The sequence below is a fragment of the Engraulis encrasicolus genome, chromosome 19 (assembly GCF_034702125.1).
Source record: "Engraulis encrasicolus isolate BLACKSEA-1 chromosome 19, IST_EnEncr_1.0, whole genome shotgun sequence".
Lineage (NCBI taxonomy): Eukaryota > Metazoa > Chordata > Actinopteri > Clupeiformes > Engraulidae > Engraulis > Engraulis encrasicolus.
This window is the reverse complement of record NC_085875.1, coordinates 30,672,722-30,690,453: the sequence shown is the minus strand read 5'-3', so window position 1 is coordinate 30,690,453 and position 17,732 is coordinate 30,672,722. Positions and strand designations below refer to the sequence as shown.

Genomic DNA, 17,732 nt, shown 5'->3' with positions numbered 1-17,732 from the left:
AACTTAGCACATTTTTTTGTAGCAAGCACTTGAACGAAGCACTTGAGCCTCAAACATCAAGACAATACTGCTGTTTGAAAGGCCAATACAAAGCATATAATCACCATATACTGTGTACACAGGCTTTTCTTTTCTAAAAAGTCTTTGGTCTCCCTTTATTGCAGATTTTCCAGGATGTTCCTTATGCAGATGTGAATAGAAGGCATCAACTAATAGGAACTTCAGAGCTACAGTGAAAAAAAAAAGCCAGCTGATGATTTTGCTCCATGTGCTGTGTGTGTGTGTGTGTGTGTGTGTGTGTGTGTGTGTGTGTGTGTGTGTGTGTGTGTGTGTGTGTGTGTGTGTGTGTGTGTGTGTGTGTGTGTGTGTGTGTGTGTGTGTGTGTGTGTGTGTGTGTGGTAACTCCTCCGATCCTCTGGGGGTGCAATGAGGCCGCTGCCAAGGACTGTGAGCCGTGGTGTCTGTGCAGCCTGTTCTTTGCTGTTTGGAAACAACTCTCTGTATGCTTACAGTGAAAACAACTAGCAATTATCAGGTGATAATCAACCCTCCAGGTCTAAAACACCTGAATAACGACAGAGAGACGATGAGAGGCTAAGCTGAGAAGCATACGCAGTAGGTCTATGTGTGTTGCTATGCAAACATGCCTGCAGCTATTATGCTTGTGGAATACTATGTTGGAAAATGTGCTCTAGAACCTCGGAACACTCTTTGTCTGTGAGTGTTTCTGAATCCCTGTGGAAGGAGCAACGTTGAATACAGACATATCACACAATCAAACAGATGTGAAACCCCTCCATTTCTAAAACAAGCAAACAGAACCGTTGCCCTTTTGAGATCATGACAAATAGCTCTTGAGCATGTACACATCCAAAAGAATGTCACAATTACAGTCCATTATGCTAGCCATACATCATATTTAGTGTCAGGCGTCTCTTGTGCATCTAGGCCTATCACTTCTGCATAGCTGTGCACAGTGCACTGTGCTTCCTGGCACGCATCATTTGCCAAGAGGAGGGAAAAATCAGACAAGAGTTGGGTTTGTTTTGAATGCAGTCAGCTGTGCACATCTCCTCTCCATATCTGGTGTTTTGAATGAGTGCCTCTCTTCTCTTCTTCTCAACAACTCCATGGTGGGTTCAGAGAGCTTGCGTACAGTATGTGCCATACACAAACGATTGCCCTTGCTGTGGCCAAGTTATAAGAGCTGTGTGAAATACTTCCTGATGATCGGGAATACCTCTGACCTTTTTTAACCCCTCAGCGCAGCACCTATGTTATACTGTCACCAAAATTGTAATATCTATGTCTTAATCTGTTACTTATGGCTCTCGGCACTGTCATAGCAGTGTTGTTATGATGTAGTTGAGTATTTTCAGCAAATAGGGAATAGGCCCGCCGGCGACCCCTGCTGCAGTAAGAGGCTACAGCTCATTCCAGCGAGACATTTCATCTTAGCTGTGTGATGTCTGTGTTTACAGACATGTTGTTGTGGGATGAGCATGATCTTTGTCTTGATTGTGTGTTTCAAATCACTCTGTCTCCAGCATGAGATGACCGGCGGAGAAACCAAAGGCCAACAATCAGCTCAGGGCATCTGATAAGCTTTTGGCATCCAGAGATATTCATGTCATGCATTTTGGCCTACTCTGAAGATGAATGACTTAAAAAAAAAAACAAAAAAAACGTCCTTACTTTTCAAGTATAGGCTAGCCAGTGGTACCTCCTAACCTTCCCATGCGAAAAAGGCACAAGGAAAATAATCAATCAATGACTAGGCCTATAGGAGTTAATGAGTATACAGTAGACATTAAATTAGAAATGGGCCACTAGAAAGTTTACATGATGCAATAATAACCAATAAATAAACAATAAATTAACATAAAATGTGTATGTCCCGTACAATAAGAAAAGTGGCACTTCCATTCCATAAGACTACCATATCAGAGTCCATGCAAATTTAGTCCATGTTTACAGTTTTTCTCGATTGCTTACACACAATTTTCGGAATCAGTTCTCGAATTCTCAAAACTCTACACACAAATATCCAAATCTCACACACAACGGGCAAAACTCTTCACTACCTCTGTAAAATGCACGTTTTGTCTCAAAACAATGTACTCTCTTCTAAAAAGGTCATTTTGTCATTTTACGTAATACACTCTTATGTGAACCATTGAACAGTAATATGCACAAGGTAAAACTCTATAGGCCTACTCAACTTGACACACAGTAGAAGCTTATATTTTTCAGTGTTCTACTTACTAAAGAGGGTATTTTTCTGTAGTAAAATACTGAAATATTATTTTTAGACTTGAGTACACAGATGTGTGTATATTTTACATATTTTTCTGACATTTGAAAAATTCCACTAATTTATTGTAAAATATTGGGTAACCACATGAAAGTGATCTCCTGTGTAACATATTTTGGAGTTCAAACACTAAACAAATGTGTTTCCTCACTGCATCCACTCATGTTTTCATCAATAACACATGCAACGTGTGTCCTTATGGGGTGATGATTTCAGATTGTAAACCGGTACGAAGAGAGTCTGCCCATGTGATGAGGAAGTGAACATAGTATGGCGGTTGATTTTAGTATTTTGAATCACAGTGTGTTCAATGCGACAACCAGGGATTTCCTTCATGAAAATTGTGTGTAATCCAGATAATTGTGTGTAGTGGTTTGAAAAGAGTGTGTTTTAAAATTGAAATATGAGTGTAAAGAAGGAATTGTGTTTAGTGTTCAGTGACATTGGTTAGGGGAGTTGGGAAATGGGTGAGATGTATCAGAAATTGTGTGGAAGCAATCGAGAAAAACTGTAAAGGTGCACCGTGTAAGATTGGCCATAGTAGGTATTGCAGCTATGCTTCTCAAAACAGTGTATCTATCAGCTATGCTTCTCATTGAAACTGTGCTGCCTACTGCCAAATTTGATCTTTACATGAATATTAATAAATAATAAACCAATATTTACTCGTATGACCAAAGGACGGTTAGTTGTGCAGCTAAAAATGCGACCATGGAGAAGATCATCCTTTTCATGTAGGTCTATGTAAAATGCAATTTTCCAAGTCATAATGAATACTTAGAATTTAATGGTGGTGAATGGACAGTGTGAATTCTGGAAATGATCAACTAAAAATATTGCAAAATGCACCTTTAAGTCAATGCAAGTTGCAAATTTCATATGCAGTATATACATGTACCTATTTCTTTGTTGTAGGGGTAAGCCGAACCTCACCACACAACAGTTGTCTCAAAATATTCATTTGACATCTTAACCTCATCATGGAATAAAACACTAACTTGTTACAGGAAGTGGTGTCATATTCTTGGTATGTGGCATGCAGGTGTGTTTTTTTTCAATTTAGTCTGTTTTTGTTTTCAGGGAGAGTGAAAATACTGGCATGATCCCTCTGTTGTGCACAGCAACCCTGCCCCCCTATAGACATTTAGATGGGAAAGATAATGCGCTTGCCAAAAAAGCCACCATGGATGTTACTGTTACGTGTCATTTGGCTATGTGCCCTATCAAAGCTCTTCCCTCCATGTCTGCTATGCCACGACTGGGGGTGAATATCATATTCCAGGATCATATTCCATCCCACCTTTTTAGTTTCAGCTGTTCTTCTCACAAAATAGCCCATATTTGAAGAGTTTATTTGCAAAACAGTGTATCCACCATTTTTGACTTTGGCATTTCATTATTGGGAATGACTGTTCAGATGTCCTATCACCTATGTGTGAATTCCTGCCATTCAAATATTTTGAGAACATACTTTTTCAACCTACCGGAAATGTAAAATGCATTTTGCAATGCAATGCAATGGAATGCCCAATTGAAAATGTCAATTTCCCAACATTCTACAAAATGGAGAAACCGCGTTTTGCAAATAAACTCTCTGGTTTTTTTTTAGCTTTTGATGCCTTTATTGGACAGGACAGTGAATAAGAGACAGGAAACAAGTGGGAGAGAAGGATGGGGATGGGTTGAAATGACTCAGGCCAGGTTTGAACATGGATCCCACACAGGCCATGACTCATGGACGTACGTTAGCACGCTTTTACATGTTCTTTGATGTTGTGTGTTGCTGACGTTAGTGACCTGCTTGCACCACATCCCCGAGGAGATCAATAAGAAGTAGAAAATATCATCACTTACAAGTAAGAGTACAGCATCATCTGAATAAAGTGGTACCCTTAAGATGGCCCAGTGGACATTGGATACTATATCCTAAACCAGTGGTTTTCAAAGTGGGGGCTAGGAGTGCTAGGGGGGCCGTGGCAGGTTGACAGGAAAATTATAGCCAAATAAAATAAATAATAGAATACAACACATTAAACAAAAGAAAGCTAAAAAATATATTCCCATTAGTTAAGAACTGCATTATAACTTGATATTGCATCTCTGAACATTTTTACTATTGTCATTATATTACTTCAATGCGGCACTTTCTCACAGACATAGACTATAGTTTTGAAAGAGGGCACAGAGGGGGGGAAAATGTGGCGCGTCCCATGTCAGGGGGGCCTTGGCTGGAATATACCACTATGTGGGGGGACCGTGTCATGGTAAAGTTTGGGAACCCTTACCAACTCCCAAATAGATTTAATTTCTTTAAAAGCCTATGATGAGTACACAATAGTATGTATACATTTTTGGAACCTAACAGAACCCAGGAACACTTTTCAAAAAAAAATCACGTTTTAAACTTTGAGGAATTACAAATACAATATGGACATTGTAGGATATCCAGGCCAAACACAAACATGAAGATTTCACAAAATATGATTCTACAATACCATACACGAAGGGCACTATCATACAGTATATTTGGGCATTCTAAATTATGTCCCTCTTGAGAAAATACAGGCCGCCACAAAACTGTCTAACTTTGATGTGAACATAAACACTATTAAACCATGCAAAACTATCAAACTATTTACAGAGTTCCTCCTGGGTATCATACAACTGATCATAACACCCCCCCCCCCCCTAACAAAGACCCAAGTGAATAGGCCACGATCAAAATTGAAGCAGGATGGAGTGGAGTCACACAAAATGTATTCCACTTGACTCAAAGACCAAATATCCACCCACCATTTCTGAAGAGGTGGAAATTCATATTTGACATCACATGAATATCTATTCACTCATATAGCACACCTAAATGACTGAAAACATCTTTGTATCAGCCAGCGTGAGGGCTCAACCCCCCTCCAAAAAAAAAAACCCAATTTGAAACACTGAGTGTGTTCATTTGAGTGTCTGTCAAAACAGGCAGAAACGGGCACAGCGCATTCCCTGGAGGTGTGGGGGGCATGTTATGCAGATGCAGGGGTGAACAAATGGGTCACTTGTCCCGGGCCCAGGGAAAGGCGACTCAGAATTAGGTCCTCATTACATTATATTGCTTTTTGGGGCCCTTTCAGATGACTTTGCCCTCGGCCCCAGCCAAAGCTGTCAACGGCCCTGTATAAATAGACAAGACAGAGGGGTAGCCAACCATCAGCAGAAAAGACTCACTTGACACTGTTTATCATAAATGCCAAGCAGTCTTCACATCTCTGCCAGTCCATCATGCCTAAAGTGTTGCAGAACTGACACCCTATGTCGCATGTGGAGTGTCACATTTTACTGCCACCAGCAGTGTCATATACGTACATGTAGGAATCCTCTTCCTGGGGAGATATCATCCAGCACCAGGCAACACAGAGGCAACCAAAGCACACGTGTGGCCCAAGTTGAACTAATGAATGAATAAAATGACATCAGCTGTATGAAATGACAATGGATAAAATGCCACCGATAACATGACGACAACAATGAGTGAAATGACATCAGTTCCATTAGGCTACGTCAAATGAATACAGTAGACATGCGATGGAATGTTTTGTTTCGTAGGTGTGACATCCTTTTGTGTAGTATTCCTTTGTCATCAGCACTGGTGAACAGGAGAATGAATTCATAGGTGTGTGATAAGTCATGTGGTGCAGACAGTACAAACAAATAGAGGGAGAGGCAGGTAGGCTTAAGGGTTTAGGAACCTCCATTAAACTTCAAGGTGCACTGTGTAATATGTTTTAGTAGTTTATTTCCAGAATTCATGCAATTCATAGTTGCAGTACCAACTCTGGCCACATCCTACACAGTGCACCTTTAAAGTTTGAGTTCCTTTTCCTTCCTCAGTCCTTCCAGTGTGGAGAGGTGACAGAGGATACTTGAGTTTGTAATATCACAACAAGTGAAGATCATGAAATTCTATTTTCCATTATTTCCAAAGTAAATGAAGTTGGATGTATGAATAAGTGTTGGACCCTTCATGGTTAGGCCTAGAAATGTAAAATACAATGGGAATAGTGGAAATGTTGGAAATGATTCATGAAAAAGAATACACTTTGTGAAGAGGCAACAAAAATGGTGAATAGCCTACCTAAAATGCTACAAAGTTACAGTTGTCCAGTTTTAACAAGCTAAAGCTACAGCTTGAATAAAATGGATGGAGTCACGTGTGTATTGACTGGCAGAATGGCTAAGCTTTGGTTTGGCAACGTATGCAATGCACAAACAAACCAAGAATGTTAAGTGCCCTTGAGAAGGTTGAAAAAAGGGTGAATGATGGGACTGGAGAAACCCAAGAGAGACTGACTCAACTTCAAACAGACTGCCAAGGTAACATATAACAAGGAATATATTTCCGGATACAGTGAAGTTTCAGTTTCTGAGTAGAGCTCTGCACATCTGCTCTCTGCTGTGCAATTTTGTGGATTCCTTCCACCTGTCACCAAGAGGTAGCTTGACGCGCGTCGCGCGTGCCATAATTCCAAAATACTGGGGGCTATTATTCCGCAGCTGTTTTAACACAAGAGGGAGATGTTTTCTAGACATGTGGCTTTCTAACAAATTGTACATTTCCGGCGAGTTTGTGTTATCAGGGGCACCCAGCGAGCAGCTTCCAGTCACTTCCTAGTGCTGCGGCGAGGAGACAGGTGACGTCAGTTCGCTGCTTTTGCAGATGAGAGCGTGCCCGTCCGTCGAAAGGAGAAACGGTGAACACTCTTGAAGAGGGAACTGTGGCCGATTTACAGAGAGTACGGGGGCGCCGGTCCTTTGCTTACACACGCTCGGAAAATATCGAGTCGCCGATGCAAAGGCACGGCGAGCAGCGAGGCTAGGCTGGCTTCACCCGACACCACGAGAGCAACCGGGACACGCCGGTGACCGGAGCTCCCCGGTACCTGCGTGCATGCGGACATGTCCTCAGCAATTACGGACGATGAGCAGCAGCGGTGGGTGCCCACTCACGTGCAGGTGACAGTGCTCCGGGCCCGTGGAATTCGCGCGAAGGGCAAGCATGGCACTAGCGATGCCTACGTTATCATTCAGGTGGGCAAGGAGAAATACTCCACGTGTGTCATGGAGAAGACCACGGACCCGGAGTGGGGAGAGGAGTGCTCGTTTGAGCTCCAGTGGGGGGTACTGGAGCCAGGCGGACGCGACGTCTGTCCTCCCGGGAGCTGCGATCTGACACTCACCGCTATGCACCGGGCTCTGATCGGTCTAGATGTCTTCCTTGGTCAAGCGGTCATCCCCCTGGATAAAGCCTTCCAGGATCGCAAATCCATGAAAAAAGAGTAGGTTTGTTTGTGAAATGGCCCACATGCTGACGTTTTATTTGTTTATATATAGGCCTAACTTCTTAATTAATTATTTAAGAGTTCCCTCCCTACTATAGGTTACGTGCTGTGAGAGCGCAAATCATAATGCGGTTGTTTGGCACTTAAACATGGGGGTTTGTGGCGACTGCACACTGCCGACTCCGGTTTGGACTATTACTAGCTTTTTCAGTCGAGTTCCCCAGGCCTCGCGGTGGATGCTGTGAAGGCTTGTGGAGAGTGCTGCATTCCGCTCCTCTGCAGTCACGCCCTCCTCCGTTCCACAGAGCGATCACTCGCTTGCTTGCTGGGGGGCGCGAGGTCGATTATGACAAGGCAGAGGTGCACCTGCAGAACTAGAACTATTCGTCGCTGACCTAAAAACCGGGCATCTTTTTCAGACGTGACTGGATTTCGACTACAGCCCTTAAAAATAGGTGTGCTTCTGGTTAGGCTACTGTGCCGACCAGTCCAGTGAAAATAATGCGTCTTTGTCTGACGGGACACCGGCAGAGCCAGCTCAGCATTTGGGTTATGTAATATGAACGGTTGGTCCGGGCTAAAACCAGATTCTCTTACGCCGCAAGGGTCGACAATACCCCACAAAACCTAGGCAAGCACACCGGGAAAACCAACCCCAAACAATCTGGAACAACTGTAGTACACACCCAAATAAACACTGATGACTCCTCTCTCTCTGGACATGCTTGGGCTACCAGCTAGATTTGCCTTGCAATGCACCTCTGTCTACAAGTTAACGTTATGTCATTAGTTATACTATGATGAAAATGAAAAACCCTAGATTGTAACAAGGCAAGATAAAGGTGCTAGAATACCGTTCACTATAGTTCTGGACTTTCATAGTCTATTCTGAGAAGTGTATGAGAAAAGTAGATTATGTGAGTGGATTTCATTTGCCATGTATTAAGAAAGTGGTCCTTTTGGAGAATATACTCAAATTGGCATCCATCTTCTTCTCCTTAAGAGTGTGCGAGTGACAGAAAGAGGCAAACCTTATAAGGATGATCTAGAGTTTGGCCTGTACTTCCTGTTTAGATGTACCAAACAGGAAATGTAAATATCATTGCCTGGAAATCAGGTCAGACTTGGCCAGCTGACTTGAAGGCATGGGCTACAAGTGAAACGGCTTTCTCCCTTCCTTTCTTGTGGTCTCTGGCATTGTGGTGCGGGGCTCAGCATCATCACTGATCACAGTTTTTATGATTCAATATGTTGCAAAAACATAATTCAAATGTCGTTCTCCTATGTCGGAATGGAATATGGAATGTCCAATGAGGGAAAGCCCGTTCTGCAATGGTTGCAGCGGGGCCACGCTATTGTTTTCGTTGTGGAGGAGGTGACGCTGAGGCCACCGGCCGACTTGTGCCTTGTTCTGCATGCTGGTCCAAGATATGTGAATGGTGGGATGGGTAGGCATTAGATAGATAAGACCGGCCATCCCATTAGAGGAAGTAAGGTCAGACTCAGCGTTAGGGTTGGCAGAGGTGAGGTTTGTTTGTTGTGCTGTTGCTGACTTGACCACATAAATCTGTAGCTTCTGTCCTGACCACTATCTTTCTTCCCATCCCATCCCCCTTTCTATTGCCCTCCTTCTTCCTCTATCGCTCTCCCCCTCTCTCTTGCACACACACACACACACACACACACACACACACACACACACACACACACACACACACACACACACACACACACACACACACACACACACACACACACACACACAGCTCGTTCCATCACTCTCTCTGTCCTTCATTCTCTCTGTCTCTCTGTTTCTCTCTCTCTCTCTCTCTCTCTCTCTCTCTCTCTCTCTCTCTCTCTCTCTCTCTCTCTCTCTCTCTCTCTCTCTCTCTCTCTCTCTCTCTCTCCCATGTTCCCCTCTTGCTGGCCTGGCAGCAGATGGCTGGGGTCAGACTGGGGCCTGACTGGGGGTGCAGCTGGCACCTGTGTATCCATGCCAAGCCTTTAGTAGTGCCAATTGGAGGAGGAGGAGGAGGAGAGAGTACCATGATGCTCAGTAGTGGTGATGGGATGGGATGAGAGAGAGAGAGAGAGAGAGAGAGATTAGATGAGTGTGAGGGAGGTACAGAGAGAACCTGTTGGGGAAATATAGGGTATAGGTAGGATAAGTAGGCTTACTGAATTCACACTGAACTGTGCAGAAACGCCCACTATGTATGTAGATTTGTGTGTGTGTGCCAGTTGGAGGAGGAGGAGAGGGTGCCATGATGCTCAGTAGTGGTGATGGGATGAGAGAGATAATATCTGTGTAAGGGAGGTACAGAGAGAGGGTATAGGTAGGCTAAGTAGGCTTACTGAATTCACACTGAACTGTGCGGAAACACCCACTATGTGTGCATATTTGTGTGTGTGAGTGTGAGTGAGGGAGAGGGTGGCTGTGTTTGTACAAGAAAATCAGAGAGGGAGAGAAATGCAAGTGGGCGTTTAAGCGTAGTGTGATATTTCAGTGATGTCTTTTTGCACTCTAGAAGTTGGCAGGCATATGGTGTTGACCTTTGGGGTTTTCTCACTCTGGTTATTTCCCTCTTGTCCCCTTAAGTTTTGTTTTCCCTCACCTCTCCCCCCCCCTTTCTTCTCTTCATATACACTCTCTCTCTCTCTCTCTCTCTCTCTCTCTCTCTCTCTCCTGTCTGTTCTGCCTCTCTTTGTCTCTCCTTTCTGTCTCTCTTTGCCTATCCTTTCTGGCTCTTATCTGTTCTGTTCCACCTTCATCTTGCTCTTGATCCGTCTGTCCCAGAACTGCTGAGTCGTGCTTTGTAGGTCAGAGGTCATGCTATGATATCGGTAAAGAACAACACAAGGAGACTGCTGAGAGAACAACCAAACAGCTTCATGGAGATTAGGAAGATGTCAAAGAATGGATATGTTGTCAAGAGGCCTGATTTTTATTCTCCAATAACACTTGTTTTATTTTTGATAAATCAGGTGAATAACCCGGCCTTCTTGATTCGGAAATATCACAGGTCCTGAGATGAAGGGGAAAAAAACAATGGTCAAGTTTTTTTAGATGCGTCCTAGCATGTCTATAAGAGTGTATGTCTGTCCGTCCGTCGGTCTGTCCGTCTGAAACACATTCTTTAAATCAGCCAAAACACTATCTTCTCCGCCATTTTTTGCGTTGCATTGAATTGTATTCATTAATTTACGTCAATAAGCAAAACGTGGACGCATTTTTGTCCGCCTCTCGGACTTGTTTTTCTGACCTCCACGGTTCACACCTCTCCACTGCTCCAACCAGGATCAATAGCCATGGACTAGGGCAGTGTTTCTCAAACTGTTCCAGACTGACTGAGGACCACTTTGTTCGCCCAAAAATGTTCAGGGACCACCTGTCACTGAATTTACATCATTACATTACATTACATTACATTGCATTTGGCAGACGCTTTATAACCAAAGCGACTTTCAAAAGAGGACATAATCAAGCCAACATCACAAGCAAATACAAAGTGCACAGGAGATATACAGAACAACAAGTGCAGTTGCAAAGAGGGGTTAGGTTTTTTGTTGTTGCTTATTTTGATGCAGATCACTTGCTTTTTCTTCACATTACAAGCCTGTCTTATTGTGGAAAAAATATGACTTCAGCTATGTTTGTAATATTGTTACAAGTGAAGCCTACAATTAGCTTGCCTTGGAAATTAGAAATCTCCTCACGGACCACCTGAGCTGTGTCGCGGACCACACTTTGAGAATCACTGGACTAGGGTGAAGAAGGACTTCACAGCTGCTGATAGCGGGTGACTGTGATTAATTACAACAGTGAAAATGGCTTCGTGTGTGAGGGTGGAGATATAGCCTGGTGGTAGCTTGGATACTCCCTAGGCATACATGTTTATTTTGTTGTGTAGTGTGGCGTGTGTGAATAGCCTGGCTATTGCAAATACTTAATTCTGTGAGCATAGTGTGGCCAAGTTGCCTTGTCTCAGAGGGTTGGCTTAACCCCATCTGCTACTGTCTGCTACTATGTGAAGTTACAATCAAGACCACTACTTAGCTAGCAGGATCATCAACGACTGCACTAGTGCATCTTCACCCACCTCATTAAGCCATTGAAAATGCTTGTTATGAATGTAGTTGGCCCCTCATTCTGGAGTAGACTTAGCTTGGAAAATCCCATGCTGCTTTGCACAATCGTTCCGATCTGAAAAAACTGTTTGTATTCTACACCAATCAAAGCAGGAATGGGTGGGAAGGCGATGATGCGTACTACTTGAAAAATGGAAGCTTGCCGTTTGTTTGAATGGATACAACTGACCCAGTTGGCTGTTGGCTACATAAATGCCAAGTAATACACTCGTAATGCCCAATAAACATGGAATCGTAAACCACAGTTTTCCTACGAAAAATGGCATAGGTGTCCAGACCATCTTATTGTGATGTTAGTTTTGGGGAAGGGGGGAGGAGGTCACTTTTTTAGGCAGGACAGTGAAGAGTGGGACAAGAAATGAGTGCGAGAGAGAGACAGTGGAGGATCTGGAAATGACCTGGGTCGCGAATCAAACCTGGGCCGCCCACGTAGCAGTCCAGTGCCCAGCCGACTAAGCCACGGTGATGTTAGTTTTAAGGTCACTTGTGTTAACCAGGCAAAGGTAGGCTTGAATTTCACCTGATGTCCAGCTTGGCCAGAGTGACTTGGTGGCTCAATTGCAGCATTGTATGAAGTATGGGCAAGCTTAGGCTAGTGGGTAGATACTTTTAAGCTCTTAGGCTGGCCTTCAACCAATTGTAAAGTCTGGAACATCACCCCCATCAAACATATTCAAGCTTAATGCTTCAGTTTTCTGTCACTGCTTTCAGCCCTTCCATGGAGCAACATGGCTCTCTTTCTATTTCCTTTTGGGAAACCCAGAAATTGGGTCAAGCCAGAGCCTTAGTGAAGGAACCTGGCAGATCACTGTAGTGAAATACAATATTTAAACAAGGAGGCTCTGCTACGGGGAGGAATGCAGTACAACTGACCATATTTTAAAACGGCTTACCTCCTGTTGAACAATAGAGATTGTTGCTTTTGCAAATCATTTAGAGATTTATTACCATAAATGCACAATAAACTAGGCATTTTTTGTTCATTTTCTTGATTACCACATTTTGTTTAACTGCTAGTGCTTTTTTAAAAGAAAGTAAAATAAAAATAAAACAATGATATTATATGGGTCGGCATACGGAAGAAAGTTCAGGCTTCTAGGTTTAGGACGTTTTGACTTCAAGGTTAGAGACCTGCTCTGTATGGGGAATGACGTGTCGTGCCGTGCTGTGCCTTACAGAGTTCAAAACTTCACAACTGAAAGTGATCTGACCACCGGTAAGTCAGAACTGGAGCCCTGTCTGTTTTCAGGTTTATTATAGCCTAGCCATCGCATGTGATTATTTGCGTCCATGTAGAGCACTCTTATTATCACAGTTTCTATCTGACACACAGATAAGGCACACAGACAGTGTAGAGCAGTGGTTCTCAACCTTATTTGAACAAACGCCCCCTGGACCTCATTCTAAGCCTCCCAATGCCCCCTTGACCTCAGTATATGCCTCCCAACGCCCCCTTACTGTTACAAAAAAATGGACTAATGCCCCCAATGACGACTAAACACCTCCTCCTCTCAACACCCCCATAGGGCTCCCCAATGCCCCTTGGGGGCTGTACCGCCCATGTTGGGAAACACTACTTTAGAGGAATGCTGGTGATTTCCTGTTTATAAGATGAAGGTGATTGTAAGCTTTGACATTATGCCCTCAAAGATGCAAGATATGGGATGTTTGTTTATTCTGGCACGAATGGAGGCATGATATGGCATGCATGCCTTTGTTTCAGGGGGATAGTGTAAATGTGTTTCAATATGAATATTTGTGTAGGCTAAATGTGGGCCTGTTTGTGTCTGATGTTTGTCCACATGTTTCGGTTTCCCTGATTGTTTCCATATTATTCTGCTCTAGGGAGCAGGATAAGATGCTTCCTTTTGAAGTCGACAGAGCTAGGAGCTCTTTCAGGAAGCAGAGCTAGTCGGTTAGCTCAGTATGTTAACTCTTCAAGTGGTACAGCAGTCTATTACTATACCTGAAGCCTGTGACTATTTTCAATGAAAGATTAACCTGTAAGTGCCTTCTATCAGGACAGAGATTTACAACTTCTAAATTGGCCAGTTTAGTAACTAAACCTCCTTTTTGGATTGTGCTGCTAATTCGCATGCAAACAGTCAAGAGAGCAAAACAGTTTCAGAGCCATTTTCTCATTGTCCTACAGAATTTCATGCAAGCAAAAAGGAGCTTGGTAGTGAGCATTGTTCTGTGAGCCATGTCATATTGTTGTTAAGGGAGGCGATTGGTTGAAGTGTGAATATTTCTCCACCTATTCAAGGAAGCTGTTTTGGGACCTGCTTAGGTCGTACTCCGCGAACTCATCAACATTCCAACCTTCTTTTTCACACCAGCATATCTGATTTCAAACTTCCTTTTAACTTTTTTTTCTGACTGAGATAATCAGGTAAAGGGTCATTTACCATGCAGCTGGCGATGGTGCCTTTATCTTTCGGCTGCTGGGGTCATGCTAGTCTGGAGCCAGGCTACAGTCTGGGTGGTGGACCTTAACTTTTGCTCAAGCCCAAATGTTCAAAGCTGCTGAGGGTCAGTATCTTCAAATGCATTATGTCCTTGCCTTCACAGAACTGCACCCAATAGAATCTTCCAGAGAACTTCACAGAGCATTTGTTGGAGGGGTTCATGTGGGTGTTGCAACTGAAGGGCGTCCAGTGAATTTCCAAGATTGGCTAATAATGTATTCATATGTCTTCGTTCTTTGAAAAGTGCCCTTTTTTCGAGGATTTAACAGTGGGACGAGGATTTTTCTTGCTTGCCAGTATAAATTACAAACACCCCACCCCCCACACCCCCTGTTCTCTGGAATTCACCCAGGTAGGGCTGCACGATTATGGAAAAAATCATAATCACGATTATTTTGATCAAAATCACGATTTTGATTATAATCACGATTACACCCGCCCGCCCCCTCTCAGCACTGTCTGCTTATTGGTTCACAGACTTATTATATGTTGTCAACAATATTGCTATTGGCTGAAATGTCTTTGTGCTGAGAATGTGCGAGCAGTGCACAAATCTGCAGGTGCGCGCAGCTTAGATGGAACACTGGATTTCCTCCCATAAAATCCACGATTTTCATGTTTTATAATCGTGGCGGCCAAAATCGCGATTTTGATTAAAATTCGATTAATTGTGCAGCCCTACACCCAGGGACAGTGATCAGGGTTATGAAACGGACAATAAGGTTTTGAAAGAAGGGTGTGCAGTGACTAACCAATATTGGGTAAGTTCATTTTCAAGGAGCCCTCTATGGCCTCATCCTCTAAAAGAAATATCTCGTTTCCCCTTGTCAAATGTCAACCCCATTGCTCTCTGAAATACAGTATGTCCAAGGACAGTGATCAGGGTTATGGTATTGACAGACTCTGGTGGTTCATTGCTGGTGTACAGCATAAAGACAACATGTTAATCGCAAGTGTAAGCAAGCATGTACTTTCACTGCAGCCTGTATTTGCATTGTGCACCGCACTCCCATCAGTTCTCTTATGTAAGGAACCACACCCTTTAGTCACGTTTCGGCACACTTTCAGACACACTTTGCTGCGCAAATATTATCTGTATGCTCAATGACTGAACCGCCAGAGACGTGGCTTTGTACTGAGGTCTTCGTCTTCATCGTGTGTGTGTGTGTGTGTGTGTGTGTGTGTGTGTGTGTGTGTGTGGGTGGTTGACGTGACGACTTGTAGGTTTTTAACCAATGTTACGAAAAAACAACAGTTTTTTTTTCCTTTAAAAAAACAAATGTCAATGAAAGAAGATGTGGTACATTATGTTTCATATTAGTCTTAGATGAGAAGAAACATTTTTGTTAAGATTTATGTAAAGGTTTATATGTCAAATATCCCGCGGTGTGACTGTAACATTAATGAAACCTGGAATATAATATATATATAAATTAACCAACAGCATTTTGAATAATGTATGAAGCATTTGGCATGATTGCATAAATATTAACTTGATATTAAAGGGACACTGTGCAGGAAATTGTCAAAAAAGGTACTGCAACTATGCTGCTCATTGAAACTGGGTTGCCTATTGCCAAGTTTTATCTTTTCATGAAAGTTAACTGCATAATAAACTAATATTTTCTAGTATGGCCCAAGTGCAGTCAGTTTTACAGCTAAAAATGGCTATTTCTGGAAATTCAAAATGGCGGACCATGGAGAAGATCCCCCTTTTCATGTATGAAAAGTGCAATTTTTCCAGTCATAATGAACACTTTGAATTTGATGGTGGTGGTAAATATTCATGAAAAAGGTAACATTAGTGAATGGGTAGCATGGATTCTGGCAATAAACAACAAAACATCCCTTTTAAGATATGTGAATGTGAAAAAAATCTCAAGACAGAAATAATTACTATGAGTTCAATTTCGTAACACAAATTGCGTCCTGTGGGGTGACATGTATGTCAGTGTTTGTGAACGGGCAGCTGCAAGGCAAACTACAAGGGTCTTAAAGACTGTCTCCTAACCAGCCAGTACCTCAGTTATTGGAGAGTGCTGTGGAGGATTAAGGTGACTATTAACCTCTTAATAACTTATGTCTTCATATTGCAATCTTTCTGTCACGCAATGCTTAGGTGCAATTTATGGTGTCCTGTGGTGTGACCGCTCTTATAGAAGGAAAAAAAGTTTTTTATAAATTAAAACACATATTAAGATTAAACACAATATCATTATCAAGTTAGCATTAGCTCAGATGTCAGTCATGTATAGAAAAGGATTATAATTGCCATAATGCAGTGAATTTCCTGCGGTGTGACATGCTTATGCAATGTGTTGATGCAGGACACATTTTCCCAAAATAGGCAAAAATTAGGCGAAATTCCACGGACCACTAAGTGCTTTATTTTTTTCAATTTTTTTTTTCATTTTTTTCCATCCATTTTTTCAGGAATTGGAATAACTTTTTTTTTTTAATTGTGTTTTGCCCTTAAACGTCAACCACCCCTGTGTGTGTGAGAGAGAGAAAGTGTGTGTGGTTCTTTCTGTCTGTTCATTCACTATACACAAACACATCTATGCACATGGAGTCAAAGACAGGGAAGGAGGGAGGTTTGTAAGTGGTGTCTGTGTGGGCAAAAGGATGATGTTCTTGGTGTGAACATATTCAAACTAGATTTTGAAGTGAGCATTTGTTTACACTATGTAGAGCCATTATAATTGAGGGAAGACCCATTTCCAATACGACTTTCCCAAACCTTCTCGTGTTTATGTTAAACGAGCACTTTTTTGAAATTCTATTTTTGGAATGTAATCCAATTATGTTTGGTTGGGGAATTCAATCTCTTATTTATTTATTTGATCTTATTTTGAAAACAAAATAGCAGCTTCAACATATTTTTGCTCCCATGGTAACAAGACATACAGTAAGACGGACACCATATCCTAGGGAAAGGATGTTGGGGCAGTGTGCGTGCGTGCGCGCGTGCGGATATGTCTGGTTGCACTGGAATATTGTCTTGATCAGCGGAAGTACTTTTGCTGCCGTTCTGCAAACAGTGGACTTCGCATGAAAGTTGGAAAGTAAAAAATGGGTCAGATACTTGGACATTGAGCATCTCTCTCTCTCTCTCTCTCTCTCTCTCTCTCTCTCTCTCTCTCTCTCTCTCTCTCTCTCTCTCTCTCTCTCTCTCTCTCTCTCTCATATTGTGCAAAGGCTGCACATGTGCTATATTTTTGACTGAAACGAGACCTCTCGTCTCCCGCCTCTTCGCTTTGTCAGCAGCTCTGTGCGTTAGTGGGCTGAGGAGGAAAAGACAAATGTGTAAACAACAACATGCAACATCACATCACATCGCCTTCTCCGCTCTATGGAGTCGTGTGGTGCACTTAGGAATGTTGAAATTAAATCTGTGTGTGTGTGTGTGTGCGTGTGCGTGCGTGTGTGTGCGTGTGTGTGTGTGCGTGTGTGTGCGTGTGTGTGCGTGTG

General features: G+C 42.7%; 1 protein-coding gene across 4 annotated transcripts in view; it reads left to right on the top strand.

Annotated features, from left to right (window-relative positions):
- Nucleotides 1-6,668: 6,668 nt before the first annotated feature.
- The window catches only part of rab11fip5a (RAB11 family interacting protein 5a (class I)), a 34,260-nt gene continuing 23,196 nt past the window's right edge, over nt 6,669-17,732 (top strand). For 2 of the 4 annotated variants that reach the window (XM_063184092.1, XM_063184093.1), the window contains exon 1: nt 6,670-7,641. In XM_063184092.1, the coding sequence (XP_063040162.1) occupies nt 7,262-7,641 (380 nt within the window). In that variant the 5' untranslated portion in view covers nt 6,670-7,261. Of the gene's footprint in view, nt 7,642-17,732 lie in introns of all 4 variants that reach the window. The other 2 variants (XM_063184091.1, XM_063184094.1) reach the window with 2 other exon arrangements.